The sequence below is a fragment of the Salmo trutta genome, chromosome 28 (assembly GCF_901001165.1).
Source record: "Salmo trutta chromosome 28, fSalTru1.1, whole genome shotgun sequence".
In the NCBI taxonomy this organism is placed as follows: domain Eukaryota; kingdom Metazoa; phylum Chordata; class Actinopteri; order Salmoniformes; family Salmonidae; genus Salmo; species Salmo trutta.
The window spans coordinates 3,586,664-3,605,526 of NC_042984.1; the positions used below are offsets into that span (position 1 = coordinate 3,586,664).

The window sequence follows — 18,863 nt, forward strand, 5'->3', positions numbered from 1 at the left end:
CTGATTGGACGTTCACTTTACAGTAATAATATTGGTGAACAAATCCAATCAACTCAGATGCCTATAAAAGGGTTTTAGATTCATTGTTCTTTCTCTTATGTTCCTGATCGACACTGGTGAGATACTTATACCCTTTGTTTGTTTGTTTGTTTGTTTGTTTGTTTGTTTGTTTCTTTCTCTGTCTCTCAGTCTCTCTCTCTCTCTCTCTCTCTCTCTGTCTCTCTCTCTCTCTCTCTCTCTCTCTCTCTCTCTCTCTCTCTCTCTCTGCTCTCTCCATGCTTGTAATGCTTGTTAATGCATTGTAACTTCAGCCTTATGCCTTGTATGTGAATCCATACATTTTACAACGTCGTTAAATACACTTGTATTTAGAATCCCATTCTGAGACATTTCTCCATTGCTTATTATTGTAACTCAGCTATGTTCTTCTTGTTATTGATCTTATATAATATAATATATATAATCTTATGTATATGTAATATCACACATTTCAAATATTACTACACTACAGTGAATGGTGACCCCCGATGTGATATATCATTAGGAACTTGTGGATTATATTGATAACTTTGGAGGTACTCTATGTATTTATTTTATGGATATTTTGGACTAAATATGAGTTTATTCCATTAGATTCTCTGATATAGTCTGAGGGAGAAGAAGAGCAATAGATGTTATCTATTTTCATTTAACAGTCTTAACCCTGACCTGTTCGCCGGACGTGCTACCTTGTCCAGGACCTGCTGTTTTCGACTCTCTCTCTCTCTCTCTCTTTCTCTCTCTCTTTCTCTCTCTCTCTGTCTCTGTCTCTGTCTCTCTCTCTCTCTCTCTCTCTCTCTCTCTCTCTCTCTCTCTCTCTCTCTCTCTCTCTCTCTCTCTCTCTCTCTCTACCGCACCTGCTGTCTCGACCTCTGAATGCTCTGCTATGAAAAGCCATTTTAATCCTGTGGTACTGACCTGTTGCACACTCTACAACCACTGTGATTATTATTATTTGACCCTGCTGGTCAGCTTTATCTTGGCCAGGTCGCAGTTGCAAATGAGAACTTGTTCTCAACTAGCCTACCTGGTTAAATAAAGGTGAAATAAAATCAAATAAAATCTATGAAGGTTTGAACATCTTGAAGAACGATCTGGCCTTAAATGGCCTTGTACTCTTATAATCTCCACCCGGCACAACCAGAAGAGGACAGGCCATCCCTTAGAGCCTGGTTCCTCTCTAGTTTTCTTCCTAGTTCCTGCCTTCCTAGGGAGTTTTTCCTAGCCACCGTGCTTCTACATCTGCATTGCTTGGTGTTTGGGGTTTTAGGCTAGGTTTCTGTATAGCACTTTGTGACATCTGCTGATGTAAAAAGGGCTTTATAAATACGTTTGATTGATTGATATAAGCTGTTTAGGAGTCTTTTGGTCTGAGCCTTGATGCACCGGTACCGCCTGCCAGGCGGGAGCATCGAGAACAGTCCACGTCTCGGGTGGCTGGAGTCTTTGTCAATTTTTTTTAGGCCTTTCCCAGACACCGCCTGGTATGTATGTCCCGGATGGCTGTGAGCTCACCCCCAGTGATGCGCTGGGTTATCCGCACCACCCTCTGTAGGGCCTTTCAGTCGTGGGCGGTGCAATTGCCATACCAGACGGTGATTTAACAAGTCAGGATTCTCTCAATGGTGCAGCTGTAAAATCACACCAGGGGCACCACAAAAATGTGATGGGGCATAAAGTACATGGATGGCTAGGGGGGGGGGGGGTAGTCCGGAGCAGGTGCTATACTCATCTGTATGTGCGAAAATGTTGCCTGTTTCAAACACCTGAAACAGCTTTTTTTCTGCAATCTAAAGCCTTAATCATTATGCTTAATTATATTTCAAAAATATATGTTTATTTTTCTGCATATCTAAACATACCTGATGGTTCTTTTTATGAAAGAAATGACATATGCTTCTCTGACCCAAAAAAATATGGGTAAAAGATTGAAAAGGAGTCTTATTCAGTACATTTAGTAATTTCTTGCTTTTCTAAAGGCATGCTAGCTAAGATAGCAACTCTAACTTGATCGATAGCCTGAAATGGCTTCATGGTAGATAATTATGAGGTTGGGAGATTGGGAACCTATCTTGACAAGATAAAGCCATCTTCATGAAATTGCTAGGTGGCTGGTAGTCTTACAGAGAAACAACAACCAAAAATGTAACAAACCAAAAAATTATATATATATATATATATACGCTACCGTTCAAAAGTTTGAGGTCACTTAGAAATGTCCTTGTTTTCCTTGAAATGAGAAATCAGTTGCGAAATGAATAGGAAATATAGTCAAGATGTTGACAAGGTTATAAATAAAGATTTTTTATTTGAAATAATAATTGTGTCCTTCAAACTTTTCTTTCATTAAAAGAATCCTCCATTTGCAGCAATTACAGCCTTGCAGAGCTTTGGCATTCTAGTTGTCAATTTGTTCAGGTAATCTGAAGAGATTTCCCCCCATGCTTCCTGAAGCACCTGCCACAAGTTGGATTGGCTTGATGGACACTTCTTACGTACCATACGGTCAAGCTGCTCCCACAACAGATCAATAGGGTTGAGATCCAGTGACTGTGCTGACCACTCCATTACAGACAGAATACCAGCTGACTGCTTCTTCCCTAAATAGTTATTGCATATTTTGTAGCTTTGCTTTGGGTCATTGTCTTGTTGGCTCCAATTAAGCGCCGTCCACAGGGTATGGCATGGTGTTGCAAAATGGAGTGATAGCCTTCCTTCTTCAAGATCCCGTAACGTAACGAAATGTGGAAAAAGTTAAAGTATCTGAATACCTTAAGGAACTGTAGGTATAATTCTATGGACCTAATTCAGATAATGCATGTAGTAACAAGTTGCCCAGTGCTTCAAGCTAAAACATTTCAAAGGTTTTAAAAAAGGAACATAAATGGACTGTTACTTTTTTTTTGGGGGGGGGGGGGCGGGGTTCAAATCAGTTCAGAACTTTATTTAGCTGGTCAGAAAAGTGGAACGGAACAGAAACAATAAAGCTTCTGCTCAGAACTAAACTAATTTTGGTACCGACCACCTGGTCGACGGAGAAGGCCTGCTGTCCAATCATATACAGATACCACCAGGAGCTCTGATGAAATCTCATGGATCACTATCAGTCTGGATTTAACCAGCTGTTTCCAGACCAAACCAACTGGTGTTGCAAGAGGAGGAGGCCTGCTGTCCAATAAGTCTGTGTGGATAGGAGGATTGGGTTAGGAAACAATGGGTTAAAGCATGCAGTTGTTTCCGGATAGTGTTGACAGAGAAGCAGCGGAGGTAATATTAAATTGTTATACTGTCCTTGTAATGGCGAATGTAGCTAACAGCCACGACCTTCTGCGTTAGCAGCCTGCGATGGGTTAAAACATGCAGCTGTTTCCAGATGGTGTTGACAGAGAGACAGAGGAAGCCTGCTGCCCAGTAAGCCTGATGAGCTGCACTTTTAATTAACCAACCAGACCACACGTCTACTCAATTAATCACTCTGAATTATTAAGTAACTACAGCAGATCACACACTGACCTTGTGTCCTTGTAGACACACAGATATATAGACAAACAGCTCCTCTGACTGAAGGCTGTGTACAGGTCAACTAGACAGACAGACAGACAGACAGACAGCTCCTCTGACAAGGCTGTGTACAGGTCAACTAGACAGACAGAGACAGGCAGGCAGACAGACAGACAGACAGTGATTAAGCTTTTTTTCAAGACACCTGATTATTCCCCCTAGCCATTACTATTTGTCCATGATGCGTGCTGATTGGTCAGGGTGGTGTCCATGGTGCATGCTGATAGGTCAGAGATAGCATGGTGGACTACTGCTGTTCTTGAGTGATTCATGTTTTGCCTTTGCCCTTCATGGCCTTTCCTTTGGAACGTGAAAACAGTACATTAGGCTAACAGAGGACAGTCTTCTCCTCTCCTCTCCTCTCCTCTGTAATGTGAAAACATTAGCAGACATTTGGAGATGCTCTTCAGTACATTAGGCTAAAACAGCACAATTCTATTCTGACCAAAACCTCTCGCCGGCAGCTGTTTCTGTTATCTCCTCTTCTGCTGTGAACCAGCTTATGCCCTTCATGGCCTCTCCTCTCCCCCTCACTCCTCTCCCTTCCTCGCCTGCTGTGTACCAGGGTATGACCTTCATGGCCTCTCCTCTCCTCATCCCTCCTCTCCTCTGCCTTCCCCGCCCGCTGTGTACCAGGGTACGCTCTTCATGGCCTCTCCTCTGCCTTCCCCGCCCGCTGTGTACCAGGGTACGCTCTTCATGGCCTCTCCTCTGTAAAGCTGTAATGTACAGGGCTTCAGAAAGAAGGAGAAACGAATAAAGGAGTTGACAGCAGGGAGTACTGTACTGTCAGAGGAGACAGTACAGTACTCTCACTCTCTCTCTCCCCCCTCCTGCTTAGTGCCTCTCTCTCTCTCTCTCTCTCTCTCTCTCTCTCTCTCTCTCTCTCTCTCTCTCTCTCTCTCTCTCTCTCTCTCTCTCTCCAGTAGTGACTCACCAACAACATGTGACTATTTGTATGAATGTTTATTATGGATCCCCATTAGTTCCTGCCAAGGCAGCAGCTACTCTTCCTGGGGTTTATTATGGATCCCCATTAGTTCCTGTCAAGGCAGCAGCTACTCTTCCTGGGGTTTATTATGGATCTTCATTAGTTCCTGTCAAGGCAGCAGCTACTCTTCCTGGGGTTTATTATGGATCCCCATTGGTTCCTGTCAAGGCAGCAGCTACTCTTCCTGAGGTTTATTATGGGTCCCCATTAGTTCCTGTCAAGGCAGCAGCTACTCTTCCTGGGGTTTATTATGGATCCCCATTAGTTCCTGTCAAGGCAGCAGTTACTCTTCCTGGGGTTTATTAACCCTTTTTTTTTACATTTTCAGCCTAAAATGACATACCCAAACTGCCTGTAGCTCAGGCCCTGAAGCAGGATATTCATATTATTGATCCCATCTGAAAGGAAACGTAGGAGAATACAGCACATTAGATTTGGTCAAAGAAAACCGGAGTTTTGTATTTTTTTTGTAGCATCATCTTTGAAATTCCAGCCACTACATCACCACTACACAGCCACTACACAGCCACTACATCACCACTACACAGCCACTACACAGCCACTACATCACCACTACATCACCACTACATCACCACTACACAGCCACTACACAGCCACTACACAGCCACTACACAGCCACTACACAGCCACTACATCACCACTACATCACCACTACATCACCACTACACAGCCACTACATCACCACTACAGAGCCACTACAGAGCCACAACATCAACACTACAGAGCCACTACATCAACACTACAGAGCCACTACATCACCACTACACAGCCACTACATCACCACTATACAGCCACTACATCACCACTACATCACCACTACAGAGCCACAACATCAACACTACAGAGCCACTACATCAACACTACAGAGCCACTACATCACCACTACACAGCCACTACATCACCACTATACAGCCACTACATCACCACTATACAGCCACAACATCACCACTACACAGCCACTACATCACCACTACAGAGCCACAACTTCACCACTACAGAGCCACAACATCAACACTACAGAGCCACTACAGAGCCACTACATCACCACTACACAGCCACTACATCAGCACTATACAGCCACTACACAGCCACTACATCACCACTACAGAGCCACAACATCACCACTACAGAGCCACTACATCAACACTACATCACCACTACATCACCACTACACAGCCACTAAACAGCCACTACATTACCACTACCTCACCACTAAACAGCCACTACATCACTACTATATCACCACTACACTACCACTACACCACCAATACATCACCACTAAATCACCACTACACATCCACTACATCACCAATACATCACAACTATATCACCACTACACTACCACTACACCACCACTACATCACCACTACACAGCCACTACACCACCACTTCATCACCACAACATCCCCACTATATCACCACTAAACAGCCACTACATCACCACTAAACAGCCACTATATCAACACTAAACGGCCACTAAACAGCCACTACATCACCACTAAACAGCCACTACATCACCACTACACAGCCACTACATCACCACTACATCACCACTACATCACCACTAAACAGCCACTATATCACCACTAAACAGCCACTACATCACCACTACACAGCCACTACATCACCACTACATCACCACTACATCACCACTAAACAGCCACTATATCAACACTAAACAGCCACTATATCAACACTAAACAGGCACTAAACAGCCACTAAACAGCCACTACATCACCACTACACAGTCACTACACCACCACTACACAGCCACTACATCGCCACTACATCACCACTACATCACCACTAAACAGCCACTATATCACCACTACACAGCCACTACATCACCACTATGTGTGAGTATGCGTGTGGTGTGTGCCTGTGTGTCTCTTCACAGTCCACTCTGTTCCATAAGCTGTATTTTTATCTGTTTTTTAAATCAAATGTTGCTGCTTGCATCCGTTACTTGATGTGGAATAGAGTTCCATGTAGTCATGGCTCTATGTAGTACTGTGCGCCTTCCATAGTCTGTTCTGGACTTGGGGATTGTGAAGAGACCTCTGGTGGAATGTCTTGTGGGGTATGTATGGGTGTCTGAGCTGTGTGCTAGTAGTTTAAACAGACCTCTGGTGGAATGTCTTGTGGGGTATGCATGGGTGTCTGAGCTGTGTGCTAGTATTTTAAACAGACCTCTGGTGGAATGTCTTGTGGGGTATGTATGGGTGTCTGAGCTGTGTGCCAGTAGTTTAAACAGACCTCTGGTGGAATGTCTTGTGGGGTATGCATGGGTGTCTGAGCTGTGCGCCAGTAGTTTAAACAGACCTCTGGTGGAATGTCTTGTGGGGTATGTATGGGTGTCTGAGCTGTGTGCCAGTAGTTTAAACAGACCTCTGGTGGCATGTCTTGTGGGGTATGTATGGGTGTCTGAGCTGTGTGCCAGTAGTTTAAACAGACCTCTGGTGGAATGTCTTGTGGGGTATGTATGGGTGTCTGAGCTGTGTGCTAGTATTTTAAACAGACCTCTGGTGGAATGTCTTGTGGGGTATGTATGGGTGTCTGAGCTGTGTGCTAGTATTTTAAACAGACCTCTGGTGGCATGTCTTGTGGGGTATGCATGGGTGTCTGAGCTGTGTGCCAGTAGTTTAAACAGACCTCTGGTGGAATGTCTTGTGGGGTATGTATGGGTGTCTGAGCTGTGTGCCAGTAGTTTAAACAGACCTCTGGTGGCATGTCTTGTGGGGTATGTATGGGTGTCTGAGCTGTGTGACAGTAGTTTAAACAAACATCTCAGTACTTACAACAAGTCAATCCCTCTCACATTTAACTGTTTTTGCAGTCATTTTCTCAATATGTGCATACTATTAATAACTGGAATAAGCAATTTCATAAATGTGTTAAATGGCAGGGTCTGCAACATACTGTAGGAATCACTACAACATGTATTGTATGACTTCTTATACACTATATTCCCATTCTTTGGAACTTTGCTTTTCCTAGAAATGGCTACTAAATTGTGATCACTACATCTGCTTTAAAGCAGATTTCTATTAGTAAAGATGTGATCAATACATGTTGATGATTTAATTCCTGTGCAGTTTCTAAATGGGGCGGCAGGGTAGCATAGTGGTTAGAGCGAAAGGTTGCAAGTTCGAATCCCAGAGCTGACAAGGTACAAATCTGTCATTCTGCCCCTGAACAAGGCAGTTAACCCACTGTTCCTAGGCTGTCATTGAAAATAAGAATTTGTTCTTAACTGTCTTGCCTAGTTAAATAAAGAAATACCATGGTAGGTTGACTGATAACCTGAACCAGGTTACTGTTTGAATATTTTTCTTGAGTGGGCAATTTGATGAATCCAGTCAATATTTAGGTCACCCAGAAAATATACCTCTCTGTTGATATCACATACATTATCAATCATTTCACACATATTATCCTGATACTGACTGTTAGCACTTAGTGGTCTATAGCAGCTTCCCACCAGAATGGGGCTTTAGGTGAGGCAGATGAACCTGTAGCCATATTACTTCAACAGTATTTAACATGAGATCCTCTCTAATCTTTACAGGAATGTGGTTCTGAATATAAACAGCAACACCTCCACCATTGGTATTTCTGTCTTTTCTGTAGATGTTATAGCCATGTATTGCTACCACAGTATCATCAAAGGTATTATCTAAGTGAGTTTCAGAGATAGTCAGTATATGGATATTATCTGTTACTAGCGATTTCATGAACGTTGTTTCTTAAGCCACATATGTTGATGATACCCCAGGTCTATAATGATATCTCGGGTCTATAATGATATCCCAGGTCTATAATGATACCCCAGGTCAAGGACTATAATGATACCCCATGTCTATAATGATACCCCAGGTCTATAATGATACCCCAGGTCAAGGACTATAATGATACCCCATGTCTATAATGATACCCCAGGTCTATAATGATACCCCAGGTCAAGGACTATAATGATACCCCAGGTCAAGGACTATAATGATACCCCAGGTCTATAATGATATCCCAGGTCAAGGACTATAATGATACCCCATGTCTATAATGATATACCAGGTCTATAATGATACCCCAGGTCAAGGACTATAATGATACCCCATGTCTATAATGATACCCCAGGTCTATAATGATACCCCAGGTCAAGGACTATAATGATACCCCAGGTCAAGGACTATAATGATACCCCAGGTCTATAATGATATCCCAGGTCAAGGACTATAATGATACCCCATGTCTATAATGATATACCAGGTCTATAATGATACCCCAGGTCAAGGACTATAATGATATCCCAGGTCTATAATGATACCCCATGTCTATAATGATACCCCAGGTCTATAATGATACCCCAGGTCAAGGACTATAATGATATCCCATGTCTATAATGATATACCAGGTCAAGGACTATAATGATACCCCATGTCTATAATGATATACCAGGTCTATAATGATACCCCAGGTCAAGGACTATAATGATATCCCAGGTCTATAATGATATACCAGGTCTATAATGATACCCTGGGTCTATAATGATACCCTGGGTCTATAATGATACCCCAGGTCTATAATGATACCCCAGGTCTATAAGGATATACCAGGTCTATAATGATACCCTGGGTCTATAATGATACCCCAGGTCTATAATGATACCCCAGGTCTATAATGATACCCCAGGTCTATAATGATATACCAGGTCTATAATGATACCCTGGGTCTATAATGATACCCCAGGTCTATAATGATATCTCGGGTCTATAATGATACCCCAGGTCTATAATGATATCCCAGGACTATAATGATACCCCAGGTCTATAATGATATACCAGGTCTATAATGATACCCCAGGTCTATAATGATACCCCAGGACTATAATGATATACCAGGTCTATAATGATATCCCAGGTCTATATTGATATACCAGGTCTATAATGATACCCCAGGTCTATAATGATACCCCAGGACTATAATGATACCCCAGGACTATAATGATACCCCAGGTCTATAATGATATCCCAGGTCTATAATGATATACCAGGTCTATAATGATACCCCAGGTCTATAATGATACCCCAGGACTATAATGATACCCCAGGTCTATAATGATACCCCATGTCTATAATGATATACCAGGTCTATAATGATACCCTGGGTCTATAATGATATCCCAGGTCTATAATGATATCCCATGTCTATAATGATATACCAGGTCAAGCACTATAATGATACCCCAGGTCAAGCACTATATTTGAGGTTATTTGAGATTTGAGGTTATCCTCTGATATCCTCCCTACCCTCTCTTTCACTGGTCACAGTAGTTAAATATACTGTCCTCTTTTCTCTCTCTCTCTCTCTACCCCCCTCCCCCTTCCCCCCAGTGTGGAAGAGACTCCACGTGGTGACACAGTCAGTTTCTCCGACAGCACCTGTAGCCAGGGGCCCTACCTGAGCAGCTCTGATCACCGCTACAGCAGTGGCCCCGGCCCACCAGACCCCCGTTCCCAACACCACCCCCAGGGCCCCCCGGTGGCCCCCCCCAGTCCTGCCTCACTGGCCTGGACCCAGAGGACCCGGCACCAGCCTGCCAGCCTGGCGCTCCGAAAGCAGGAGGAGGAGGACAACAAGCGCTGCAAAGCCCTGTCCGACAGCTATGAGCTCTCCACAGATCTACAGGACAAGAAGGTTAGCATATTATTATATTATTATTATATTATTGGATATGTTATTGTTATTATTATTATTATTATTATTATTATTATGGCGGTGCAAAGCCCTGTCCGACAGTTATGAGCTCTCCACAGATCTACAGGACAAGAAGGTTAGCATATTATTATATTATTATTATATTATTGGATATGTTATTATTATTATTATTATTATTATTATTATTATGGAGGTGCAAAGCCCTGTCCGACAGTTATGAGCTCTCCACAGATCTACAGGACAAGAAGGTTAGCATATTATTATATTATTATTATATTATTGGATATGTTATTATTATTATTATTATTATTATGGAGGTGCAAAGCCCTGTCCGACAGTTATGAGCTCTCCACAGATCTACAGGACAAGAAGGTTAGCATATTATTATATTATTATTATATTATTGGATATGTTATTGTTATTATTATTATTATTATTATTATTATGGCGGTGCAAAGCCCTGTCTGACATCTATGAGCTCTCCACAGACTCACAGAAGAAGAATGTATACAAGGTTTTCTCCATTTGTAATGCAGTAGATTATAGTCTATACTTTTTACTACAATATGGGGTGACAGGGTAACCTAGTGGTTAGAGCGTTGGACTAGTAGCCGAAAGGTTGCAAGATCGAATCCCCGAGCTGACAAGTTAAAAAAGTCTGTCGTTCTGCCCCTGAACAAGGCAGTTAACCCACTGTTCCTAGGTTAACATTGTAAATAAGAATTTGTTCTTAACTGACTTGCCTAGTTAAATAAAGGTAAAATAAAATTCTGATTGCATGTGTAATGTACAAACAGCTTGGCTGATTTTGTATTCTACACTGCGTGCACAATTATTAGGCAAGTGAGTATTCTGATCTTATCATTGTTTCTATTCACATTTTCGAACTCCAAACCATATAAACTTGAATGCTTATTGGATTTAATCATTTTCAGGTGATATGTATTTGTGTAATGAGGGAGGGTGTGGCGAAAGTGAATAACACCTTATATCAAGGTGTGCATAATTATTAGGCAGCCTCATTAACTCAGGTAAAATGGGCCAAAAAAGAAATTTAACTGACACTGAAAAACCAAAAATGTAAAATGCCTTTCAGACGGATGCGACACTCTTTAAATAGCTAAACTATTGAGGTGTGACCACCGGACATTCAAACGTTTTGTTGCGAATAGTCAACTGGGGCGCAAAAAACGCACAGGGAAGAAAAGGCGCAAATTAACTGCAAAAGACTTGAGAAGAATTAAACGTCAAACTACCAGGAACCCATTATCCTCCGGCGCCACCGTATTCCAGAACTGCAACCTACCTGGAGTGTTCAGAAGTACAAGGTGTCAAGTGCTCAGAGACACGGTCAAGAAGACTGAAACAAGACCACCACTGAATAAGATTCACAAGTTGAAGCATCAAGATTGGGCAAAGAAATACCTGAAGACAGATTTTTCAAAGGTTTTATGGACAGATGAAATGAAAGTGACTCTTGATGGACCAAATGGATGGGCCCGTGGCTGGATCAGTAATGGACACAGGGCACCACTTTCAGTCAGGTGCCAGCAAGGTGAAGGAGGGGTACTGGTATGGGCTGCTATCATTGAGGATGAGGTAGTTGGACCTTTTCGGGTTGGAGATGGACTGAAACTCAACTCCCAAACCTACTGCCAGTTTCTGGAAGATTCTTTCGTCAAACAGTGGTACAGGAATAAGTCCTCAGCATTCTAGAAGGCCATGATCTTTATGCAGGACAATGCTCCATCACATGCATGCAAGTACTCCACTGCTTGGCTAGCCAGCAAGGGCCTCAAAGATGCCTGAATAATGACCTGGCCCCCTTCCTCACTTGACTTAAATCCCATTGAAAACTTGTGGGCCCTTCTCAAACGTGAGATTTACAGTGATGGAAGACAATACACATTTTTGAACAGCATTTGGGAGGCTGTGGTTGCTGCTTCAGTGAAAATTGATCGTGAACAGATCAAGAAACTGACAGACTCCATGCATGGAAGGCTCATGGCAGTTATTGAAAATAAGGGTGGCTATATTGGTCACTGAATATTTTTGAAAGGCCAAAAATGTTATATAATTGTCATTTTGTGTTACTTATCTGTTACACTTACTCTAAAAATGGAGAATAAACAAGTGAGTTGAGAGAAATTATTTTTGTAATTTAGTTGCCTAATAATTCTGCACACTAATAGTTGCCTAATAATTGTGCACACTTATATATTTCCCTGAGAAAGACAAAACTCACTTTTCCTTTGTTAAACATTCAGATTTGAGGTTCAATAACATTTTGGATTGACTGAGAGCATTGTGTTTGTTCAACAATAAAATTAATCCCGAGGAATACAATTTGCCTAATAATTGTGCACGCAGTGTATATTGTTATGTATTCTGATTCTGTGTGACGTAATAAAGACAAACTAGTAAACATAACATGAACCAGGGTCAGGTCCTTTCCAACAGAAACAAAATAACATATTTACAAAACAGAGGCTATAGAGATGACCAATTTCAATAGGGTTAAAAAGCTCCCCTAATCTCCAGCTCTCTCATTGGTCCCCTCCACTTCCTCCCACTCTGTCATTGGTCCTCTCCACTTCCCCCTACTCTCTAATTAGTTATTTCCACTTCCTCCCACTCTGTCATGGGTCCTCTCCACTTCCACCTACTCTCCGATTGGTCCTTTCCACTTCCTCCCACTCTCTGGATGATATTTTCCACTTCCTCCTCCTCCCTCCTTGATCCTCTCCACTTCCTCTTGCACTCTCTCATTGGTCCTCTCCACTTTCTCATTGGTCATCTTCACTTCCTGTTTCCTGTCAGGTGGAGATGCTGGAGAGGAAGTATGGCGGTTACTTCCTGAGTCGGCGGGCGGCGCGGACCATCCAGACGGCATTCCGTCAGTACCGCATGAACAAGAACTTTGAGCGGCTGAGAAGCTCTGCCTCTGAGAGCAGGATGACTCGGCGCATCATCCTGTCCAACATGAGACTGCAGTACTCTTTCGACGAGCGGCAGGGCCAGGGCCAGCCCCAGGGACAGGGCCAGCCCCTGGGGCAGGGGGGACAGCAGTACCCCCACCCTGGAAGGGGGCAGCCTGGGGATGGAGAGATGGAGGCTGGGTCTCCTCCACTGTGCCAGGGGGACATAGAGGAGTACACACACCTGGATGAGACCTTCTCCAAACAGGTGAGAGGAATTTGGCTGCAGTAAGATCATTTATCTTGGTCAGAAGTCAAGCATTTTAATGGTAAGTGATATTTAGGTCAGATTGAATTATTTTGCAGTAAAGGGAGGAAACTATGGGCTAGTTTCCCAGACACATATTAATGGTGGAGATTTTCTGTTAAGCCCAGGAGTACTGTAGGCTAAATCTGTGTTCTGGAAACCAGCCCTATGAGTGTCTGTAACAGGGCGTACCACTACAAGTTTTTTCCATGCCAGAAAATATACATCCAGACAGTAACCATAAACAACCTCTTAAGAGAATGTACCTTTTCTTGTTGTAAATAATGAATCCGACTTGCTTTCACATTCTCAATCTATCAAATTACTGTGATACAGTGACTACATCTACAACTACAACTAGCCTCAGTTTCAACAGTAGCAATTTCAACTTCTAAACTTTTTCGACAACATACAAATTATTTTGGCCAGCTAAAGCAAGTCACACAATTTTTCAGCATGAAAAGGACCATTCTACATTCTACTCACTTCTCTGTGTCTCATCTGTCTGTCTTTATCCACCATGTGTGACTTACCTGTCTGTCTTTATCCATCTTGTGTGGCTTACCTGTCTGTCTTTATCCATCTTGTGTGGCTTACCTGTCTGTCTTTATCCATCTTGTGTGGCTTACCTGTCTGTCTTTATCCATCTTGTGTGTCTTACCTGTCTGTCTTTATCCATCTTGTGTGGCTTACCTGTCTGTCTTTATCCATCTTGTGTGGCTTACCTGTCTGTCTTTATCCATCTTGTGTGGCTTACCTGTCTGTCTTTATCCATCTTGTGTGGCTTACCTGTCTGTCTTTATCCATCTTGTGTGGCTTACCTGTCTGTCTTTATCCATCTTGTGTGGCTTACCTGTCTGTCTTTATCCATCCTGTGTGGCTTACCTTTCTGTAGTGTTTAATAGTATTTTATTAGAATCCCCAGTTAGCTGCGGCCAAGGCTACTCATAATACCTTAAATAATACAATATATAACACCCTACATAATACAATACATAATACATAACATACTACAATACATAATACAATACATAATACAATACATTGTGTTCCGGGATTCTTCCGATGGCATTGAGGAGTACACCACATCAGTCACTGGCTTCATCAATAAGTGCATCGAGGACGTCGTCCCCACAGTGACTGTACGTACATACCCCAACCAGAAGCCATGGGATTACAGGCAACATTCGCACTGAGCTAAAGGGTAGAGCTGCCGCTTTCAAGGTGCGGGACTCTAACCCGGAAGCTTACACGAAATCCTGCTATGCCCTGCGACGAACCATCAAACAGGCAAAGCGTCAATACAGGGCTAAGATTGAATCATACTACACCGGCTCCAACGCTCGTCTTATGTGGCAGGGCTTGAAAACTATTACAGACTACAAAGGGAAGCACAGCCGCGAGCTGCCCAGTGACACGAGCCTACCAGACGAGTTAAATAACTTCTATGCTCGCTTCGAGGCAAGCAACACTGAGGCATGCATGAGAGCATCAACTGTTCCAGGCGACTGTGTGATCATGCTGTCCATAGCCGATGTGAGTAAGACCTTTAAACAGGTCAACATACACAAGGCTGCAGGGCCAGACGGATTACCAGGACATGTGCTCCGGGCATGCGCTGGCCAACTGGCAGGTGTCTTCACTGACATTTTCAACATGTCCCTGATTAAGTCTGTAATATCAACATGTTTCAAGCAGACCACCATAGTCCATGTGCCCAAGAACGCAAAGGCAACCTGCCTAAATGACTACAGACCCGTAGCACTCACGTCTGTAGCCATGAAGTGCTTTGAAAGGCTGGTAATGGCTCACATCAACACCATTATCCCAGAAACCCTAGACCCACTCCAGTTTGCATACCGCCCAAACAGATCCACAGATGATGCAATCTCTATTGCACTCCACACTGCCCTTTCCCACCTGGACAAATGGAACACTTACGTGAGAATGCTATTCATTGACTACAGCTCAGCATTCAACACCATAGTACTCTCAAAGCGCATCACTAAGCTAAGGATCCTGGGAATAAACACCTCCCTCTGCAACTGGATCCTGGACTTCCTGACGGGCCACCCCCAGGTGGTGAGGGTAGGCAGCAACACATCTGCCATGCTGATCCTCAACACTGGAGCTCCCCAGGGGTGCGTGCTCAGTCCACTCCTGTACTCCCTGTTCACCCACGAGTGCATGGCCAGGCACAACTCCAACACCATCATTAAGTTTGCAGATGACACAACAGTGGTAGGCCTGATCACCGACAACGAAGAGACAGCCTATAGGGAGGAAGCCAGAGACCTGGCCGGGTGGTGCCAGAATAACAACATATCCCTCAACGTAACCAAGACTAAGGAGATTATTGTGGACTACAGGAAAAGGAGGACCGAACATGCCCACATTCTCATCGACGGGGCTGTAGTGGAGCAGGTTGAGAGCTTCAAGTTCCTTGGTGTCCACATCATCAACAACAAACTAGAATGGTCCAAACACACCAAGACAGTCGTGAAGAGGGCACAACAAAGCCTATTCCCCCTCAGGAAAGTAAAAAGATTTGGCATGGGTCCTGAGATCCTGAAAAGGTTCTACAGCTGCAACATCGAGAGCATCCTGACTGGTTGCATCGATGCCTGGTACGGCAACTGCTCGGCCTCTGACTGCGAGGCACTACAGAGGGTAGTGTGTACTGCCCAGTACATCACTGGGGCTAAGCTGCCTGCCATCCAGGACCTCTACACCAGGCGGTGTCAGAGGAAGGCCCAAGAAATTGACAAAGACCCCAGCCACCCCAGTCATAGACGGTTCTCTCTACTACCGCATGGCAAGCGGTACCGGAGTGCCAAGTCTAGGACAAAAAAGCTTCTCAACAGTTTTTACCCCCAAGCCATAAGACTCCTGAACAGGTAATCAAATGACTACCCGGACTATTTGCATTGTGTGCCCCCCCCCCAACCCCTCCTTTTACGCTGCTGCTACTTCCTGTTTATCATATATGCATAGTCACTTTAACTATACATTCATGTACATACTACCTCAATTGGGCCGACCAACCAGTGCTCCCGCACAGTGGCTAACCGGGCTATCTGCATTGTGTCCCAACCACCACCCGCCAACCCCTCTTTTACGCTACTGCTACTCTCTGTTCATCATATATGCATAGTCACTTTAACCATATCTACAGGTACATGTACATACTACCTCAATCAGCCTGACTAACCGCTGTCTGTTTGTAGCCTCGCTACCTTTCTAGCCTCGCTACTGTATATAGCCTGTCTCTTTACTGTTGTTTTATTTCTTTACCTACCTATTGTTCATCTAATACCTTTTTTGCACTATTGGTTAGAGCCTGTAAGTAAGCATTTCACTGTAAGGTCTACACCTGTTGTATTCAGCGCACTTGACAAATAAACTTTGATTTGATTTAGATATAATACACTTCATAAAACAATACATAGTACACTACATAATATGTACACTACTGTACATAATACACTGCTGTGCTTAATACACTACATAATACACTATGTACATAATACTATACATAATACACTACATAATACATAACATAATACATAACATAATACACTACATAATACACTACTGTACATAATACTATACATAATACACTACATAATACAATACTTAATACACTACATAACACTGCTGTACATCATACTATACATAATACACTACATAATACACTTCGTAATACACTACATAATGCATAACATAATATTTGACATAATGCAATTTTTAATACACTACATAATACACTGCAATACATAATACAATACATAATACACTACTGCACATAATACACTATATAATACACTACATAATACACTATATACATTTACATTTTAGTCATTTAGCAGACGCTCTTATCCAGAGCGACTTACAGTAGTGAATGCATACATTTCATGCATTTTATTATATTATTTTTTTTGTAATACATATCATAATACACTACTAAATACAATACAATTTATTTTTTATTTAACTTTTATTTAAGCCAGTTAAACATCTTCTTAGGGCTAGGTGTTCCGCTAACTGGACACCTGCCGACAACATCCGGGGAAATTGCAGGGTGCAAAATTCAAATAAATATTCCTAATATTAAACATTCATTAACATACAAGTGTCTTATATCGTTTAAAAGCTTAACTTCTTGTTAATCCAACTGCGTTGTCAGATTTGAAAAAAGACAGCATACCATGCGATTATCTGAGGACAGCGCCCCACATCAACATATTTTTCAACCAGCACAGGCTTCATAAAATCACAAATAGCGATTAAATAAATCACTTACCTTTGAAGATTGTTCTCTGTTTGCAATCCCAAGGGTTCCAGCTACAACATGAATGGTCATTTTGTTCGATAAAATCCTTCTGTATATCCCAAAAAGTCTGTTTAGTTGGCACCATTGATTTCAGTAATCCACTCGTTCAACATGCAGTCCGAAAAGCTACCGGTAAACTTCGTCCAAACAAGTCAAACGATATTTCTATTTAATCCTCACGTAGTCTAAAATGTAAATAAACTATAATATTTCACACGGAAAGTACTATGTTCAATAGGAAAGGGAAATTTGTAACCACGCATCCTTCCCTCTCGCGCGCCAAAAGACTGATTTGCTTCAGGTGGTCCAATTACAAAAACTCCAAATACTTGTTTGTTTTTTTCAAAAAAGAAGCCTGAAACCTTGCATAAAGACTGTTGACATCTAGTGGAAGCCATAGGAATTGCAATTTGGGTGATGGAGATATAAAGCAGCAATAGGTTTCCATAATAAGAACCTGGGAGCTGAAAGAAAAAATTCTGGTCAGATGTTCTTCGGATTTTCGCCTGCCTTATCAATTATGTTATAGTCTCAGACATTATTTTAACAGTTTTAGAAACTGCTACCAATTATATGCATATCCTGTCTTCTGGGCCAGAGTAACAGGCAGTTTACTTTGGGCATGTCAGTCAGGCGTAAATTCAGGAAACTAGACCCTAGCCCTAACAAGTTTTTTTCAGAACACATTCTTATTTACAATGACGGCCTACACCGGCCAAACCCGGACAATGCTGGGCCAATTGTGCACTGCCCTATGGGACTCCCGATCACGGCTGGTTGTTATACAGCCTGGATTCAAACCAGGGTGTCTGTAGTGACGCCTCAAGCACTTAGACCACTGCGCCACTCGGGAGGGTCCAAAAAAAGAACCAAACACCTCAAATAGAAAACATAAAATACATAACACTACATTTTACAACACATAATACAGTACATAATACACTACATAATACACAACATAATACAATACATAATACA

General features: G+C 42.6%; 1 protein-coding gene across 1 annotated transcript in view; it reads left to right on the forward strand.

The window, feature by feature from the left end:
- LOC115166452 (IQ motif and SEC7 domain-containing protein 2) overlaps nt 1–18,863 on the forward strand; it is a 201,460-nt gene that overhangs the window by 145,931 nt on the left and 36,666 nt on the right. The window contains exons 5-6 of the mRNA XM_029720352.1: nt 10,003–10,306; nt 13,148–13,513. Of these exons, the coding sequence (XP_029576212.1) occupies nt 10,003–10,306; nt 13,148–13,513 (670 nt within the window). The remainder of the gene's footprint in view (nt 1–10,002; nt 10,307–13,147; nt 13,514–18,863) is intronic.